General features: G+C 43.6%; 1 protein-coding gene across 7 annotated transcripts in view; it reads left to right on the top strand.

Moving 5' to 3' along the window:
* The window catches only part of RBFOX1 (RNA binding fox-1 homolog 1), a 2234275-nt gene that overhangs the window by 2087263 nt on the left and 128235 nt on the right, over window positions 1-18777 (top strand). For all 7 annotated transcript variants that reach the window (XM_032606353.1, XM_032606358.1, XM_032606355.1 and 4 more), the window contains one exon: window positions 15891-16034. In XM_032606353.1, the coding sequence (XP_032462244.1) occupies window positions 15891-16034 (144 nt within the window). The remainder of the gene's footprint in view (window positions 1-15890; window positions 16035-18777) is intronic.

An 18777-nucleotide genomic window follows, 5' to 3' on the forward strand; every position in this document is an offset into this window, starting at 1 on the left:
CTGCAGAGCCACTAAGCCAGTGCGCCACAGCTACTGAGCCTGTGCTCTAGAGCCTGTGAGCCACAACTCCTGAGCCCATGTGCCACAACTACGGCAGCACACGTGCTGCAACTGCTGAAGCCCATGCGCCTAGAGCCTGTGCTCTGCAGCAAGAGAAGCCACAGCAACGAGAAGCCCACATACCACAATGAAGAGTAGCCCTCGCTCACCGCCAACTAGAGAAAGCCCGCTCGCAGCAACGAAGACCCAACGCGGCCAAAAATAAATAAATAAATGAATGTATAAAACCAAAAAAAAGCCTTAAGTTGTTGGTAAGTGCTGTGCCTGTGTTATGGTTTTAATCGTCCCCTGTCCCTTGGTTCTTCCCCAGTCACATTGAAGGTAGTCCATGGATATTCTTTGGATGAATGGATTCACGGGAGGTAAGGTGTAGAGGGGCAAAGTAACATGTCCAAGGTCGGATAACTGGGAATTGGAGCTCCAGTCCCATTTGGTTTCTTAGTTCAGACACAAAAACTCACATTGTTGCCTCCCTAGGATATAAAACAGTGGCTGTCAAGATGTTAGGATATATCTGAGTCACCTGTGAGGATTATTTAAAATGATTCATCTTGAGTCCAGAATTAGGAATGATTTGTCGTGGGGCAGGGCCCAGAAATCTGCATTTTCAACAAGCTTCCCCAGGTCACTTCAGTGTGGTGTGAAGGCTAGGCTTGGAGATAGACTGATGGAGTCCATGCATCACTTTCTACCTCTCCAACTATAGGCAAACCTGTCCACCTTTCAGATCACAAACCCTGCGTTTTGCTAAGGGTGACCAAGAACAACCCCCCTGCCCCCAACACCCCAGGGACCCCACCCACCCTCCCTGAGTCTCAGACCCTTGAATTTTAAAATTGATATGTACCAGGAAGCCCACCAAATTCAGTGCCTTCATTTATTCAGGTGCAATAAATTTCATCCCAGAAACCTGACACAGTGAGAAACTGACAAAAGTTGGGCTTGAATCCAAGTGTCCTGAATTGAAGGACCTCCAATGACTAAAAGTCTAGATGCCCCATTGGTTTCCATGTTTTTGTCAGCAGTGTGAGAAAATCTTGCTTTTTCCATGGAGTAACCCAGAAAAATGGAAATCGTTGATCACAGATACACAACACCTTGAAATAGTCGAGGCCCTTTCTGGGGCATAATCCCATTTGTTTCTGTGTGACCCATCAGGGAGCGGGTATTGTCCTTCCTCTTTCACAAATGAAGACATTGAGACTCTGAGAAGGTGAGTGGCTTGCCCCAGGTCACACAGCATCTCATCCACCTCCCAAATCTTATCTCTTCAAGCCTCACCCTCTTCTCATTAGAGCCATGAATGACATAATTAGAGAGATGACCCCAGGACCAGTGGATCTTTCTCTTTCTTCATATTGCCTGTGGCTGCTTTCTTGTACAACAGAGGCTGAATGGCCCTCAACATCGAACTATTTACTATACGGACCTTTAAGAAAAAGTTTGCTGTCCATCTAGGTAAAGAGCAAACTAGAAGGGAGATGCAGGCGTTTCTATTTTCATAGTATACTTCTTAGTATTTCTATTTCCTAACATATATTTAGACCCCTCCGCATCTACCAGTGCAGGAGAAATTAGCCTACTGACGAATAGGATTTGGAACTCAGAAGTAACCTGAATTGTGTCCGTTTGAGGAAATCATGTTCTTTACGAGACAAGATTCTTTGACTGTCAAAATGTCTGTGAATAGACAGGTGAATTTTCACAAAGAATGATACCTACGCGTGTCTCAGTGTACACTGGGAAAACCCCAGTTCTGTCCTAGAACAAAACTCGGACTGCTTGTTTCTTTGTTTCAAGCATTTATACAAAGAAAGGTAATTAGTAAGGAAAATCCAGGGATTTTAGCAGAGATCAGTTCTGTTTTAACTTCATCACCAATTTTCTGCAGCCAAACTGTGCTTTCAGCAGTTTCCTTAGGTCTGGAAAATGAGCACCATGTATAGATCTGTCATTTGGTTAAATTAAATCCTGAGTGACATAATACATTAGGAGGAAGAAAATCTTTGAGGATTTAAGGATTCATTACAAAATATCAACATTTCTTCTTTTTAAATTGATGTTTAAGTTGGACTTGATATCTGAGTGAGACAGTGGATTAAAGACCACCAGGGGGCTCAGCTGGGATGAGGGGAAAGCTGTAGGAGAGTCACTTCTGGGCAGGGAGGGCGGGGTGTTGTTCTCTCTTTCAGGCTGGATGCTTGCTGGGCTGGGGAAGAAGTCTCATCTTAATGATGCCATCAAAGCAGGAGAAGGTGGCACAGTTCCTGGGAGAACTTGACACGTTCCTTAAATTAGTTGGGCCCAGGATGTCATTAACAGAGACTCGTGCCTGCTTCTTATCTGGGGATTTATAAAGGTGGAGGCTTGCTGGCGTACTTGGAAACAGCAGGATGGGAAAAAACTGTCACGGAGAATGCTTCAGGGCCCACCCTCTGCTCCCTGTGCTTCCCCTGGCTCTTGGAAGAGTGTGAAGTTCAGAGGACAGGGCAGGAGTTCTGAGGCTGTCCAGGAAACCCCGTGCTGAAGGCAGGTACCCCCATTTACAAGGGGAGTCGGGAGCATTGAGTACTGACCTTAAAGACAGGACACTGGGCAACAGTGGAGGATGATGGGGCTGGCTGATCACTGCCCCAAGTAACCCAAGCATACTGACACCTCGGGCTCTGCCACATGCAACAAAGCCACCAGGGGCACACGAGCTCCAGCAGAACGAGAGAGCAGAGTGGGGCACTTGTGTCTCACCACCAGGAAGCATCTTATTTCAATGAATGTCCTCTACCTCCTCCATCCTTTCTCCCAACCCCCTGCCCGAAACGACAAGACATAATAGGGGAAGAATAGGGTCCCAGAGGTGGACCTCCTCACACGGCCTGCCAAGTACTGGAATGGAAGGGGTGGAAAGGCAGGAACACCCCCTGCTACTGCAGGTCCGTCAGGACAGGTCTGCAGCAGTAGGAAGAGAGTTTGCATCTCATGGACTTCCGAACCTTGAAAAGGGACTGGGCTGAGTTTTTAATCACCAGGTGGCCAGAAAGCTGTCATGTGGTCTTCAGATATCATTAAGGGATTTGACCCAGGAAATTCTCCCAACCATCCTGCCACTCTGCCTGCCATGTACTGACTGAGCATCCCGAAGAAGCCCTTAGCTCTCTGAACCTCAGTTCCTTGATCGTAAAATGGGGACAAATAGTAGAATCTTCCTCTCTGAGTCATCAGGCGATGCAGTGAGCTTAACAGAATGCTAACCATTTAACCAACATTTACTAAATGCCACCAGCTGTCAGGCACTGTTCTAGGTGTTGACCACCGTAATAATTACAGGCCTGGAAAAGCACTTCCAGGTATTGACTCATTTGGGGTTAGGTGCTAATAATATTCCTATTCTCTAGACGAAGGAAATGAGGCCCAGGGAGGTTAAGTAACTTGCTCAAGGACACACAGCTAGGATGTTGGAGAGATGGAATTCCAACCCAGATAGTTTGGTTTCAGAGCATATAAATGTTGATTGTTAGTAGTAGTAGTAGTTATTTTCAACTCCTTATTCCTGGAACTAAAATCCAAAAGTTTGAACATGGAGAAATAGAGAAAAAGCACTTTTCATAGTCATATTGTTCTGCTCTCTGAGAGGCAACACCAATCCCCAGTGCTACCTGCTGTATCCCCAGGGACTTAAATAGAATAGATGCTCAATAAATACATTTTGAGTGATTGGATAAGAGAACATCTAGTTTCAATCCCCACGAAACCCCTGTCCCTCTTTAGGACAAAACACCTTTCCTTATTCCTAGGTGTTTGCAGGCTCTGCAAACTCTGCTGTGGACTGAATTGGGTCCCCCCCACAAATTCATATGTTCGAACCCTAACCCCCAGTGTGATGGTATTTGGACACAGGGGCTTTGGGAAGTAATTAGGGTTAGATGAGATCATGAGGGTGGGATCCTCATGATCAGATAAGTATCCTTAGAAGAGGAATTGAGAGGTCATTCCCCACCCCCCCCAACCATGTGGGGACACAGCCAGAAGGTGAGAACCCAGAAAGAGAGCTCTCACTAGAAACCGAACACACTGGCACCTTGATCATGGACTTCCTAGCCTTCAGAAGCATGAGCAGTAAATGTCTGTGGGTTCAGCCACCCAGTCTGTGATATTTTGTTACAGCAGCTGGTGCTGACTAATACAGACACCTTGGCAGGTCATCTCCTTTACAGATGTGTTCAATGCTTGGCCCTTGCGTGCTCATCCTGTTCTTTCAAAGACTAAAAAAAGTAGCCAAAGAATTTGGAGTCTCTGTCCGCCAGCCCTTCTCCTGTCCGAGGAATTTTATCATTCCGGCAGAGCATTGAATTTATTTGTGTTGAGAGAAATTCTACGTATTTCTTAAATCTATGTCACCTAGCTGTGGAATCAGCCCAGCCGCATTAAGAAGGAGGCATTAACTCCATCCACAGCTGTGTGATTAACTTGTTTGCCTACGGAGCTAAAATGAAAAAGCAGGAAGCTGAGTGAATCTGCACAAGCCCCATTTTGAAGTGGGATTGCGAGAGAACCCAAGATGTGGGTTTTAATTCACATTGCTTACCATGATTATTATTTTTAATGGAAAATCACTTTGCACTATCTTGCTTCCTTTTAAATGGAGAATGTGCAATATTGTCTAATGCGAGGGTAGGAAGTTGATTTAGTATGCATGATTTTCTCCCCTCCCCACTCCTTTCTTTGGTCCTTTGTACACATTCAATATAGTTACATTTTTGCTTAGAACATATATATTTTCCCCCTGAACTTTTCTCAATTGCTTTTTTATCAGGTTTACAAATCAAATCAAATAGGTATATTGCAGAGCTCCGTGATATTATTTTCGGAGCTTATAGTACAATGTATTGAATTATGCCAGTCCATGCTCTGCCCCTGCTCTTCTCTGCAGATTGAGAGAGAGGGACTGTGGATCCTGTAAATTCACTTGGCGCCCGACAGTCCTGGCTAAATCAAGACTGCTATTCAGGCTGCAACAAGAGACAGGGCAAGTGTTCGTTACACAAATCAACTCGGTCCCAAGTACATCGCAGTGGGTACTCAACCATCGCTCACATAATATTGTCAACTTAAATAATGCCTTGAAGACACTCAGAAGCTTTTCTCTCCGAGAAATAACTTGACTGGTGGAGGAGGGAGAGGCATCTGGCTATTCAAAAGTACATTTTTTATTTATCACTGTTAAGAGCTTTGTGCGTAGAGGGGAGCAGGCCTGTACAGAGGGAAGATGCTGAATATTCAGTAGGCTGACTGGGAAGTTGGGCAGGGTTGGGGAGGGGATCGTACTGCCATAGTGTTGAGTCTTGGGTGTTGGATTTCGATACCTTCCTGGCAGAGTGGGAGATGCTCATGGAGAAAGAAGCTGGACCCCGAGAGGTTTCCTGGAATGAGGCAATAAAGATTTGCTAAGTACCTACTATGTGATGTGGTAAAGGGCTTCAAAAATGCATTTGATATAGTGTTTGTCTTTGGGATGTTAATATTCTATTAAGACAGAGAGGTGATTTTTTTTTAAAAAGCTATGGTTAATAAAGGCTGAACAGAGAGGAACACAAGATGGTCTAGGCGCTCAGAGGAGGCATCTGAAGCAGACTGGTTTTGTCTGTTTTTGGGTTGGTTGGTGGTGATAAGGCCCTATTCACAGAGCTTATCTCTCTGGTTGCAGCCCAGACCTAAAGCCCAAACAGTTAGAACTTCATTGAATCTTTATTCCTCTGTACGAGTGCCTTGCAGTTGCTTTCTAGGAATTGGCTGTCTTTGGACTTCCCAAAGCATCTTCACCTCGACCTTGAGAGGCCGTGGTGAGGAGGGGGCAAAAGAGTCCAGGATATGAAATTAGATATCCTAGGTTTAATTCTGGCTCTGCCATCTCCTAGCTGTGCGACTTTGGACAGGTCACTTAACCTCTCTGAGCCTCATGGCCTTATGATGATTCAGTGGGATAAGGTATGAAAAACATCTAGAAAGATACCCAACTCACAGTAGGATCTCAGCACAGTTCTATTTTCAATGCTCTATCTCAGACCCTTTAGCCAGGTCCACACTTAGCTTATAAGTGACCCGTGGGTGGTGGTCTCAGCATCCAATGTCTCAACTCAGGATAGAGGGGAGGTGAATGCCCTTACACAGTAGTGGTCCTTACCCAGGGTCCACGGATGTCAACTTTATCCTTCGGGGTGTTTGTGAACTTCTGAAATTGTATGCAAAGTTCAGGTGTATGTGCATTTTCCCCCCAGGCAGTAGGTCCATGGCTTTCGTAAAACCCTTAGTGTGTCTGGTAGGTCCATAGCTTTCATAAAACCCTAGTGTGTCTAAGAACACAGAAATAAGTTAAGAGACATTTATCTACAGAGTGAAGAGATATATCCCCAGTAACAATAATAATAATGATAATGATAGCAACAAACGTTACAGCTGCCATTGGTAGGACCAACTGCATGGGGAAGCATACCCCTATATATGTGGTGCATATTTAATTATTGCAGTACCACATGAGGAAGCTATTATTACCCCAAATTTATTTCATGCTTTAAAAATATTTTTATTTAAAACACAGCCACGGAGAGTTGACTCTTAAATTATCACATTCCTCCTTTTGAAGCATCCCATCACCAGTGCCCTAAGAAGACATTTTCTTTCTCTTTCTTTTCCTACTTTCTTCCCTTTTAAACCCATTTCCACTCCCATCCCCCAAGACACCATTGCTCTAAAGCAGTGTTGTCCAGTAGAACTTTTTGCAATGATGGAAGTGTTCTGTAGCTATGCTTTTTAAGTAGGGGATGCATTATCTTTCTGTTGCTGCCCTAACAAAGTACCACAAACTCAGTGATTTAAACAACAAAAATGTATTTATCTTACAGTTTGGGGTCAGAAGTCTGGCATGGGTCTCACCAGGCTAAAAGCAGGATTACATTGTTTTCTGTAGGCTCTGGATAGGGTTCCTTTCCTTTCATTTTCTGACTCCTGGAGGTCGCCCTCATTCTCCGGCTCATGACCTGCTTCCTCCAACTTCAAAGCCAGTGATGGTGGGTGGAGTCCTTGTCGCTGGCTGTTCTGCTTCCTGCTTCCACTTTTAAGACCCTTGTAGGTACCCTGGGCCCACTAGATAATCCAGGATCATTTCCCTGTTTTAAGGTCAGCTGATTAGCAACGTTAAATCCATCTGTAGCCTTCATTCCCCTTTGTCATATACAGTAACATAGTCACAGGTTCTAGGGATTAGGATATTAACGCTTCTAAAGGGCCCTTACTCTGCCAGCCGTGGGTATCCCTTGAGCCCTTGAAATGTGGATGGTATGACCGTGGAACTGAATCTTTATTTTGATTCAACTGTAATTTAATGCAAACACTGATACTTGATTCAGTGATTTGAATCCATTTAGGTATGTTTTGAGAGTCTTGAATAGTCAACCATCAATCTTTCAAAGCCTAAATACAGCTCAGGCATTTCCAATGAAAAGTAAGTGTCCATATTGAGATGACGAGCTTAAGTACAAATTATACACAAGATTTAGAAGATTGAGTTAAAAAATGTAAAATATCACTTACATTGTTTATGTAATGAAGTAATATTTTTATCCAGGGGGTTAAACAAATACGTTCTTAAAATTAACGTCATGTGTTTCTTTTTACTTTTTTGACAAATGGCTTCTGGAAATTTTTAAATTGCATATGTGGCTCCTGTTTTATTTTGTTGGGCAGGGCTGCCCTAAAGTGCTTGATCACCGTCCTTGAATTAGTGCTGTGTTGTGAGCATATGCGTTTTAATTTTTGTCGCGTAGGGCAGGAAAAATAATTTTACTTTTACCCTTCTAGGTTCTTGGCTGAGACCCCCCTACAATGAAAGATTCACAGGAGAAGAACAAACAGAAGTTTAATAATAATAATGTCATGTACACCTCCTGTGCACATAGGAGAGACCCAGGGAACCTGAGCAACACCCCAAAATGGTCCAAGCCACCACCTTAAATAATATCTCCAGCTCAAGACAAAAGGAGATGTTGGGAATGGGAGCCAGTCTGGGGGGTTATGAGGAAAAACTCAGTAAATGAGGGCGTGGTTGTGATGCAGATTTAAGTTGTCACCTTCCCATTGCTAAGAGTTTCTAGAGATTTAGTTATCCGTCTCTTCCCTGCACCTAGAGGGAGACACCCTTACAAACGGAGAGTTCCTTTATAAATGTAAACGTCTCTTACAAAAAGGGTAACTTCTACTCTGTATTCATAGCTTCTCCTATGCCTGCTGTTTCTCAGAAGTAATCATCCCCCAATAATCCTTGTGCCAAACAGGCATGTTTGGGAGTGGCGTCCTCTGCTTCCCTTCATCAGGTATACTTTGGTACAGTTCCTGCTTATTTATCATCATTGTCTCCCCTCCCCCATACACACACTCCATGCTGTGCTTCCAAATCTCTCCGTTCTCTCTGAATTCAAATTTCTGCTGACAACTTAGCCACATTTTACTTACGCATCCTTGTCATGGTCACCTACGTTACTTCCAGTGACCTGGGACTACAGGCAACTCTTTTATCCCTACTTGCAGCCGAGGAAACTGAGCCTCAGAAGAATTTAAGGAGCTGGACTAGTAAATGATGGAACAGAGTTTGAACTCAGAGATATCCAGCTGCAAAAGCCCTTGGCCTGTGATTCTACAACCTGGTCATCCCCAAAATATGGTGCACAGGTGAACTCAGCAGAGCGTATGTGGGCTTAGGGAGAGGAGACGGACCGTGGGGCGGGGCCAGGATCTGAAAGGCGCAGACTTCTGCACAGCCATGCGTATTCTCTTCAGCAGTCATCCCTGGATTGGTCGATATCAAAATCCAATTTCACCAGGATTAGCCTTAGGTTGCTCAGAGCTATTCATTGAATTAGGAAAGATTATAGCAGAGGGAGCCCCACGGTTCTTTATTAAGGTTTTTGCGGAAGCACTAAGTGATCTTCAGGAGATTAAAGTGCTGGTGGTGTTTTCTTAACATTTATAACCTGCGCCAATATCTGGGGAGTTTGTTTATTAGGAAAAATTCTGTGGCACTCATCCTGCCTCCTAACAGGGCCTTTGAACTGGGCCAGAGCAGAAGCTGGCTTTGCTGTTCTAATGAGCTTATTTGGGAACCTCTTGCCAAGAGCTACCTGGACATCCCCCTCTTGAGGTTAATGGACATTGCATCCACATAGGGTCCTGCAACCCTTCCTGCGAGATGAGGACTCTGCTACGCGGAGTCGTCGGCAACTGTGGGCCTGAGAAATAAAGAGCAAAAGCTGATGGTTATTCATCCTTTTCATAGTAAGGATGGTAATGATCCCCCGTTTATTCATGGGACTTTGAATTCATGACCCCACTCTAAAGGATCCAGGACAGATATGCATTTGTTTCTTTATGCACATGCAAACTAAGACCCAGAGACATGAAGTTAGCATTCATGCAGCTCCCTCATGGCAAAGCCAGGCCTATTCATTTACGTTACAGATATTTACTGAGAATTTACCACCTGTGCTAGGTCAACGGTTTCAATTCATGCAGTTTTGCTCCCCCTGGGACATTTGAACCCAGAAGATATTTTCAGCTGTCTCAACTCAAGTGGGTGGAGGCCTGGGATGCTACTGACCCTCTTATGGTGCACGGGGTGATCACCACATCAAAGGATTAAACAGCCCCAAGTGGCAACATTCCTGTTATTGAGAAACTCTGTTCTAGGAGGTTAGAGATAAAAAGTGAATAGAAGTTCTAGGGTCTCTACTCTCATGGACTGTGCATTCTGGTGGAGAAGACAGACTATAGAAATTAACAGAAATATATAATATAAAGGTAAGAAGTGAGGTGTGCTGTGAAAAAACAAATCTATAGGCATGAAGGGAGGAGAGGCTGATGCAGCTGTTTTATTTATTTATTTATTTATTTATTTATTTATAAATGTTTTATTGTTGATCCACAATGTTGTGTTAATTTCTGCTATACAGTAAAGTGATTCAGTTATACATATATATATACATTATTTTTCATATTCTTTTCCATTATGATTTATCACAGGATATTGAATATAGTTCCCTGTGCTATACAGTGGGACCTTGTTGTTTATCCATTCTATATATAATAGTTTGCATCTGCTAATCCCAAACTCACACTTCATCCCTCCCCCAACCCCCTTCCCCTTGACAATCACAAGTCTGTTCTCCAAGTCCCTGAGTCTGTTTCTGTTTCACAGATAAGTTCCTTTGGGTCATATTTTATATTCCATATATAAGTGATATCATATGGTATTTGTCTTTCTCTTTCTGACTAACTTCACTTAGTATGATAATCTCTGTTTCCATCCATGTTGTTGCAAATAGTATTATTTCATTCTTTTTTATAGCTGAGTAGTATTCCATTGTGTGTGTGTGTGTGTGTGTGTGTGTGTGTGTGTGTGTATATATATATATATATATATATATATATATATACCACATCTTCTTTATCTGTTCATCTACTGATGGACATTTAGGTTGTTTCCATGTCTTGGCTATGGTGAATAGTGCTGCTATGAACATAGACTTGCATGTATCTTTTTGAATTAGAGTTTTGTCTGGGTATATGCCCAGGAGTGGGATTGTTGGATCATATGGTAATTCTATTTTTAGTTTTCTGTGTTGTGGCTGTTTTAGATGATGGGGCCAGGGAAGACTTCTCCGATCAGTGATATCTGGGCAGAGACCTGACTGGCAAGAGGGGGCAAGCTACACAGGCGTCTGGGGAGAGAAATACCCAGGCAAAGGGACTAACAAACAGGTGCAAAGACTAAGGAGGCGTGTGTTGAGTATGTTGAAGGGAGAGCAAAGAGGCCCGTGAACAAGACAGGGGAGCGGTAGGAAGCAAGGGGGTTAGGGCTGTATCTCCTAGACCAGGGTGAGGGTCTGGATGGGAGGGTTCTGAGACGGATGGTGCCCTGGCCATTCTGCTCACGGCTCTCACGTCCTTACTTGTCTCAATTGCCTTCAGTCTCTGAGCGAGTGGACCAGTATGAATTTGCTTCGTTTTTATGTTCCACCTCCTGATCTTCCAAATGGGGTTTACGAGGCATATTTCTAATTCAGTTGGTTCCCACTTTAGAGGCAAAATGACTTTCAAAAGAAAAACATCAGACATGGATAAATCAAGAGTTCTTCTTTCAACGATTAATTCCCACTAAGCTTTGACATGCATAAGCCTTGGGGAATGTAATTGCAAACCAGGTAGACACTGCCTTTCAGAAAGACACATTCTAGATGTTTCATTCTTTTAGTAAGTTGTGCAGCCTTTTCACATTATTTTTGTCTTTAGACATTGTGCCCTACTCTTTTGCCATAAGCTTCAGCGGAGTTCTCAGGGATGCTTATCCATCTGTTCAGGGAACCTGCAGGCAGGTCTTCCTCTTGCAAGTGCTGGTGGCCTTTCTGGAGGCTGAAGGAACGCTCCTCAGCCCGGCCGAAGCGTGTCAGTGCATCCAGAAGCAGGTGCAGAAAGGGGGTCTTGGAGCCCCTGCGTTTGAAGGGAAGACTCAAGTCTCTTCTCGTTTTAGGGAACTCATCAGAGTGGCCAGTGTGATGGATGAGAGCCTGGGGGCACCTCTAGTAGAGACAATCTCCCTTCTTCTGAACCTGGGTTGAGGCCAACCCTTTTGAGAGCCCCATGCCACCAGAACTGGTAAAAAGTACAACCACACCTTGATAACCCTTGATAACAATTACTCATTCTCCATGCATTTCCGGTATGTTTGCTTAGCAGGGGTCTTGGTGAGTTGAATGATGGCCTTCAAAAAATATGTCTATGTTCTGATCTTCGTAAACCTGGGAATGTGGCCTTATTTGGAAAAAAAAGGTCTTTGCAGATGTAATTAAGTTAAGGATTTCAAGACCAGATCATACTCAATTTAGGGTGAGCTCTAAATCCAATGACTAATGTCCTTGTAAGAAGAAAAAGGCAGAGGGAGATGAGTCTCAGACATGCAGAGGGAAGAAGGCCAAACGAAGACGAGAGATTGGAGCAATGCAGCTCCGCTGAGCCAAGAGGCACCAGCAGCTGGAAGAACAAGGAAGGATTTCCCCTGGAAGCCTCCAGCTGGAGCGTGGCCCCAATGGCACCTTTATTGTACATTTCTGGCCCTTACAACTGGGAGAGAATCAGTTTCTGTGGCTTTAAGTCACCAGGGTTTTGGTAATTTCTTAGGAAACTAATAGAGGGATATAAAACACTGAATATGTTCTGAATATGTTTTCTCTGAAAGTTCCCAACAAAAAGGAAATCTCATAGCCTGAAATACTCAAGATGTGGGTCAGTAAGGGTCATTCCTGTAGCTCTGACTCCTAGCGTGACTGAGGCTCTGTCGTAGCTTTTTTTGTTCACCTCCTACTACATTTGGTCCTCATCAAAGCCCCATCTTGTGTTACATCACACCACAGAAGCAGGTATGCTCAATCTAAAAGGTTTTTTTTTTCTATTTTTCTTTTTCAACCTCTGGATCCTGACATTCCTCCTCTTCCCTTTCCCTTCCATTCCCCTATGATGTCTGAAGTATTTTTGGTTGAGTTCTTCTTCTTCCGTGTTATCTTTGAAATTACTTTTAACACACAGGTATTCCGACCCAACCATTTATGAGCATTTGTATATTTACACACGCTACACAATGATTAATTGAGCGGTGTATGTTTTTTTTTTTTTTTTTTTTGCGGTACGCGGGCCTCTCACTGTTGTGGCCTCTCCCGTTGCGGAGCACAGGCTCCGGATGCGCAGGCTCAGCAGCCATGGCTCACGGGCCCAGCCGCTCCACGGCATGCGGGATCTTCCCACACCGGGGCGCGAACCCTCATCCCCTGCATCGGCAGGCGGACTCTCAACCACTGCGCCACCAGGGAAGCCCTGGTGTATGTTTTTATCAAAGGAAACAATGCAAAGATTTCTCCAAAGTCCTGTTTGACTAAAGATGATTAATTTTCATTTTCACATGAGCAGCATAACGCTATTAATCATTTAATATGTTTAATCATAATCTCTGTAATTCCTAATTAGGTTTATTAAGCTGAAATATCCAGCAGATATACACAAATCCAAATCTAAGTTTCCTTCTTGGGAGGAGAAGGAGCTGGTTTTAATTTGCATTTGAACAGCAACTTCTAACAAGAGGGAAAAAGTGGGCTTGAAAGCATGGGGGCTGAGCTGCTGCTTCTGCAAACTTAGAGAAGTCTTTTGTTGGGGTAGTTAAGACTCCTGACCCCTGTGAAAGTGACAGTCTCATGATGCAAAGTCATTTCTATCTATCTCATGGGTATGTCGCCAGACTTCATATTACCAGCAGAGAAAATACAGTCCCTGCTCTGGGTCTCAGTGTTATAATATTGTTCTTCGACTATCACTTGAAGGTGGCAAAGCTGATGGTTCATGCCTTCATTCATTCATTTCTTCATATACTCGTAATGCATTCACCCATTCAGTTGGTGAATCAGCCAGCCAGGAAAGAGACATTTATCATTCATCTCCCATGGCTCAGCTTGTGTCTCGCGCTGCCCATGTCACACCCCTGCTATGATCCTTAAGTGTCTCCTCCTAGTTTTTAGGATGAAATGTATCCTCTTGGGCTGCACCCAGGGTTCTTCGTGGTCCAACCCCTGCCTCCCTCTACAGTGTATTCTCCCGCCCTTCCTTCATACACATGCCCACCAACTAGTGACACAAAGGTCCACGTGTATTCCCCCGAATCCAGAACACGATTCACCTCTCTTCATCCTGCCACATGCTTTGTCCTCTGCTGGTACAGTATTGGTCCCCTTTACCCTTTCTCTTAAACATCTCCCAGTGAAAATGTAACCTTCAGAATCGGCACGCCTGTGGTGTGTCCCTGATTTAAGTTTACTCAGCCCCCTGTGATTCATTTTGACCCCTGCTCTCAAGAGTCTGTATTACAATTGTCTTTTTCTACCTCTTTCTCTTCCACTAAACTGGGGACTGCATATGCTTTGGAGGACGAACTTAAGTGTCCAGGGGATAGTAGTTGCTCAGGAAAGATGTGTTTAATAAGCGTATGAGAACCTTTCCTTCATGTTTCCTGAGAGGCTTTTTGCACGTGTCCTTTGACATTTTTGTAAAAATCACCGCCAGTCTAAAAATTGCCTCACCTCCCATTTATTGACTGTATTGTGTGCCGAGAACTCTGCCAAGTCAGCATCATGTGTTACTATGTTCAGTCGTCACAGAACCTTATAGGTGTGCACCATTGTTATTGCTCATTTTCCATATTAGAAAACGATCACCATCCTCTTTATTCAATCCAACAGCGTTGGCAAAATGACCAGGTACATTATCTTCATGACGGGGCCCTTGAAAGTTGAAGAAAGTTAGCTGGTAGGTTTTGAATACCAAAGGAGCTTGGAAGAGTAGTATGGCAACCACCGGAACGTCTTGACTTCCAGATACAATTTAGGGTGTGTTAGGAAGGAGTTGCCAGTGAAATCTGTCAGTAAATACAAGGGTTGACGAGAAAGTCACTAATTATGCCCATGTTATTTTGGCTTTATATATACACGTCAGTTGGTAAGATTGTCTTTATTATTTTACACCTAGCTGCCTGCATTGATAGTTTTGTCCCAGGTAAATGCTTCTAAATTGCTTATAAGTAGGTGGGGACAATCCCTTGCTGGTAAATTTGATGGGCTTCTTGCATGGGTTTTCCATCATTGTTTTACGAAGCCGGTTATCTGATGTAGGTGGCATCTACTGCCACCTAGGGGCAGTACATGCTAATTGCAGAGAAAGTATCTAGAAATGAAGCATCTCTGAAATGTTAAAACTCTGGAACTGAGAGTATGGGAATGGCCTATATGATTAACTCAAATGTTAAAGTGGCTTTTCTCCTGGTTCCTGCCTGTATAGGGGTGTCAATGTAATATCATACTATCCAGGCTTTTACTTGGGGGTTGGGGTAGAGTGGGAGGCAGAGTAATGAGTTACGCTAACAATGTAACATTGTCTACACCAACTTAGGCCAACAGAACTTGCTAGATGTAGATGTTCTATATCTGCGTTGTCTGACATGGAAGCCACCAGCCACGTGTGGCTACTGAGCATGCTAAATGTGGCTAGTGCGATGAAGGCACTGGATTTCCCATTTTACTTAATCTTAGTTCATTTCACTTTAAAGAGCCACATGGGGTCAACCATAATGAACAGCACAGGCCTGCACAATCAAGAAATGAAAAATGAAAACCGTAAAAAATAAAATTTAAGTCTGGCAGATGGTTACTTGGACTTCAGAACACCAAACAGCCTCTTCAAATGTTTTAGGAGATTTACTAATATTTTTATCTATATGGCCTCAAAAATTATGCAGGCGTATTTTCAGATTTTTGAACAGCCTCGATGGAGGGATACCTTTAATGAGTATTCTCCTTTTCTAGATGAGGTTTTCTCTAATTATCTATTAGAACTCGCTGCACCCCAGTACCAGCGAGCCCCTCCCCTTGCTTTATCCCCATAGTGCTTATCTCCTTCTGCCAGCTCTGTATTTCCTTAATGAGTTTATTGTCTGTCTTCCCCTGTGTGAATTAGGATCCATGACAGTAACGATCTTTGTTGTTTTGCTTGCTGCTGAATCCTGGATCCGTGATGGGCGCTCAGTGGATGTTCGATAAATATTTGTTGGATGAATGAATGAATGACTCAGCAGTTTCTTCCTGTCCTTATTCCTTTGTTCTGGCATTTTCCTACCATTTAGGGGAAGCAAAAGCACGCTGGAAAGAACATTCGGGTCCACTCAGAGCCTCTTTGCTTTCCTCTTGTTCTTTTAGCAGACAGATGATGCGGCGCCCACAGATGGTCAGCCCCAGACACAACCTTCCGAAAATACGGAAAACAAGTCCCAGCCCAAGAGGCTGCACGTCTCCAACATCCCCTTCAGGTTCCGGGATCCCGACCTCCGACAAATGTTTGGCGTAAGTACTGCCTTTCTCCTCTGCAGTGCCCGCTCTGGGATCCCCAGAGCCCTTCCCTCCTCATGTAAGTTCTTGGTATTCATAATACGAAGGTGAGGTGTTTACATGGCTGGGGAAGAAAAGGCATTTTAGATCCTAGTCTGTGGGTATCTTGGGGCCAGGATCTCTACGATTTTAGTATGAATTTCTTTGCATATGTTCACCAGGTTTCCACTTGGACCAATGGTACTTCTTCTAATTAGCAATTTGAATGTCAAATGGAAAATGGGCTCCCAGATAACACATGGTTGCAACAAGCCCATTGATGATCCCCCATCGAGTGGCCCGGGACCCCATGTCATGACTAAAATAACCATGATGATCCACCTTGGTTTTTCTTGCTATTGCAATTGCCAAATTATTAGGAAGAGTGACTCATGACATATTTCTGCAGACCTTACTCTTTCCCAGGCACTGAGCATCTAGACTTCAGAGGAAGTTGAGAATAATTAGTTCTGCATAAAGCTTCACTAAAACAAAACAAAACAAAACAAATCCACTATAGATTTCTGAGTCTGACATGCATCCTGCAATGTACGTTCTCCCAGAATCCATGGTGAGGATTCAGAGATTTTGATTGTGATGTCATATGCCACAAATGACAGCCTTGTCCAGGCACCACGGTGGAACACAGAGCAGGGCAGAAGCTACCACCAACGCAGAGAAAAGAAATGATAGGGTTGCTTGCTCATGGGACATTGTGACCCTGATTCTTTTTCTGGACGATATTTGCACCATCCTCCTTGGGAAGGGATGAGTTTGCCATTTCTTTGGACTCAGTGTTCCATCAAAGGACAAAGCTACGACAGGATTTGGATAGTATTCATTTTTGCAAATGCAGTCAGTCTGTTTGTCTATGACAGCCCAGCATTGGTGCCTGCATTGATAGTTTTGTCCCAGGTAAATGCTTCTAAATTGCTTATAAGTAGGTGGCAACCTACTTATAAAGACATTGAGTCCAAATGTCTTTGGATTCAATGAACAAAACTATGTCCTTAACATATGACTTAGAGTAGAGGTTGGCGGCCTAGAGATTCCCCTTCTAAAAGCTTTTGGGATGGATGCAGGTATTACAAAAGGAATAAGAAGAGGCTCAACTTTAACGCCTAGCTCTGAGCCAACTAGATCTCCTTCCCCATGTGAAAAGGCGAGCTCTGTGTCATCACTCCACAATGGTGGGGTTAGCATGAACATTTTCTTTAACATGCATGATGTTTATCAAGTATGCATCTGACACAAAAGCAAAAGAAGCGTCCTCATATTTAAGATACCCAGGCTTGAATCCTGACATTTCAGTGGAAAAGGTCAACTTCTGCTCTTTTATCTCTCTCATGTGGTAATAACCTTGAGTTGAGCCCTCTAACTCTTGCAGAGCAGAGATACCCTCGGGCACTTTCAGGTCAAAGATGACTTTGAAAAGTGCAGAACATTCAAAGTTAAAGCCAAGGTTAAGTGCGTGTAAAGCAGTGAAACCAGGTTTGAATGATCAACAGCCAGAATTATTAGATCCCTTTTGCCACGTCAGGTTCAGAAGTTGTCTTGCTCTTCAATGTGTCTTAATTCATCAAGTGTCACTGGGATGCTGGCTTTGAATTTGGTCCTCTTAATGACCATCCTGTGCTCTTTTCTGGTGTCACTCATTGCAGCACACCCTAACTCCCACCCCTGAGGATGCTCTGTCCTCGCTTGTCTTCTTTGTTATCTTGAAAGTTACCAGAGGGCTACACTGCTAAGGTATTCAAAATATTCACAGCTAGACTCCGAAGAAGAGATCCTGCTTGTGTGAATATCTGAGCCTCTCTATTCTTATCGCGGTAGAACAGGTGGCATAGAGCAAAGTCTTGCCAAAAGATGGATCGTGCTACCGGTTGTCAAACCTTGATCAAAATCTACTAGTTTCAGAGCTACTTTTTGTAAGTCAAAATTTTTAAGCAACTGACAAGATGTGGATTTGACAAGATGATAGCTACACTTAGAATCTATCTATTCAGAAAATGCAGCATTCGGTAATTCCGAAATTAATTCAGTTCATCACAAACTGCCTCTCTGTCCAATTTTTAAAGTATGCAAGATTTTTTCGTGGGTTTTGTCCATAAAAATCATCGGGGACCTACGGATTCCTGGACTCTGCAATAACTCTGAGACCTCCTTGGTTTACAACCACCATTCTGAAGCCATGGAATTTTAATACTGCAAAAAATCTATCCTTCCTGGCCAAACCTGGGTGGCGGCAAACTCGTGTGGTTATGTGATACATTTAGTGGCATGAATCACATGAAAAGGCATCTGTAAACATTCTGATTGGTTCCTCCACTCCAGTTGAGAGAATTAAATGTGGTTTCCTCTTTCGGTTTATAGTGACTCTAAGAAATCACATTTTAATCCCAATCAGGTGTTTTCCAAGTCACTGAGACATGAGATGTCATCTCTCCTTTTGTTGCTATGTTTTGCCCTGGTCCCTTCACTCTGGCAGGGGCTACAAGGAGTGAGATGGCAGAGAAAAACCCTCACAAAGATTTTTCTTCTTGGTCTCTTTTGTTCAATATGGCCATGGGGATTTCAAACCAAAACCAAAACCAAAACCCAATGGAAAAACAGCCTCCTTTTTCATTGGCAGTGTTTTGAACAACTTCTGTAACCATGAATAATTCAGCCGTGAAGCTCGCAACCCCTGCAGGCCTAATGGTTACCGCAGGTGCCTCAA

Source organism: Phocoena sinus, chromosome 15, assembly GCF_008692025.1.
Source record: "Phocoena sinus isolate mPhoSin1 chromosome 15, mPhoSin1.pri, whole genome shotgun sequence".
Lineage (NCBI taxonomy): Eukaryota > Metazoa > Chordata > Mammalia > Artiodactyla > Phocoenidae > Phocoena > Phocoena sinus.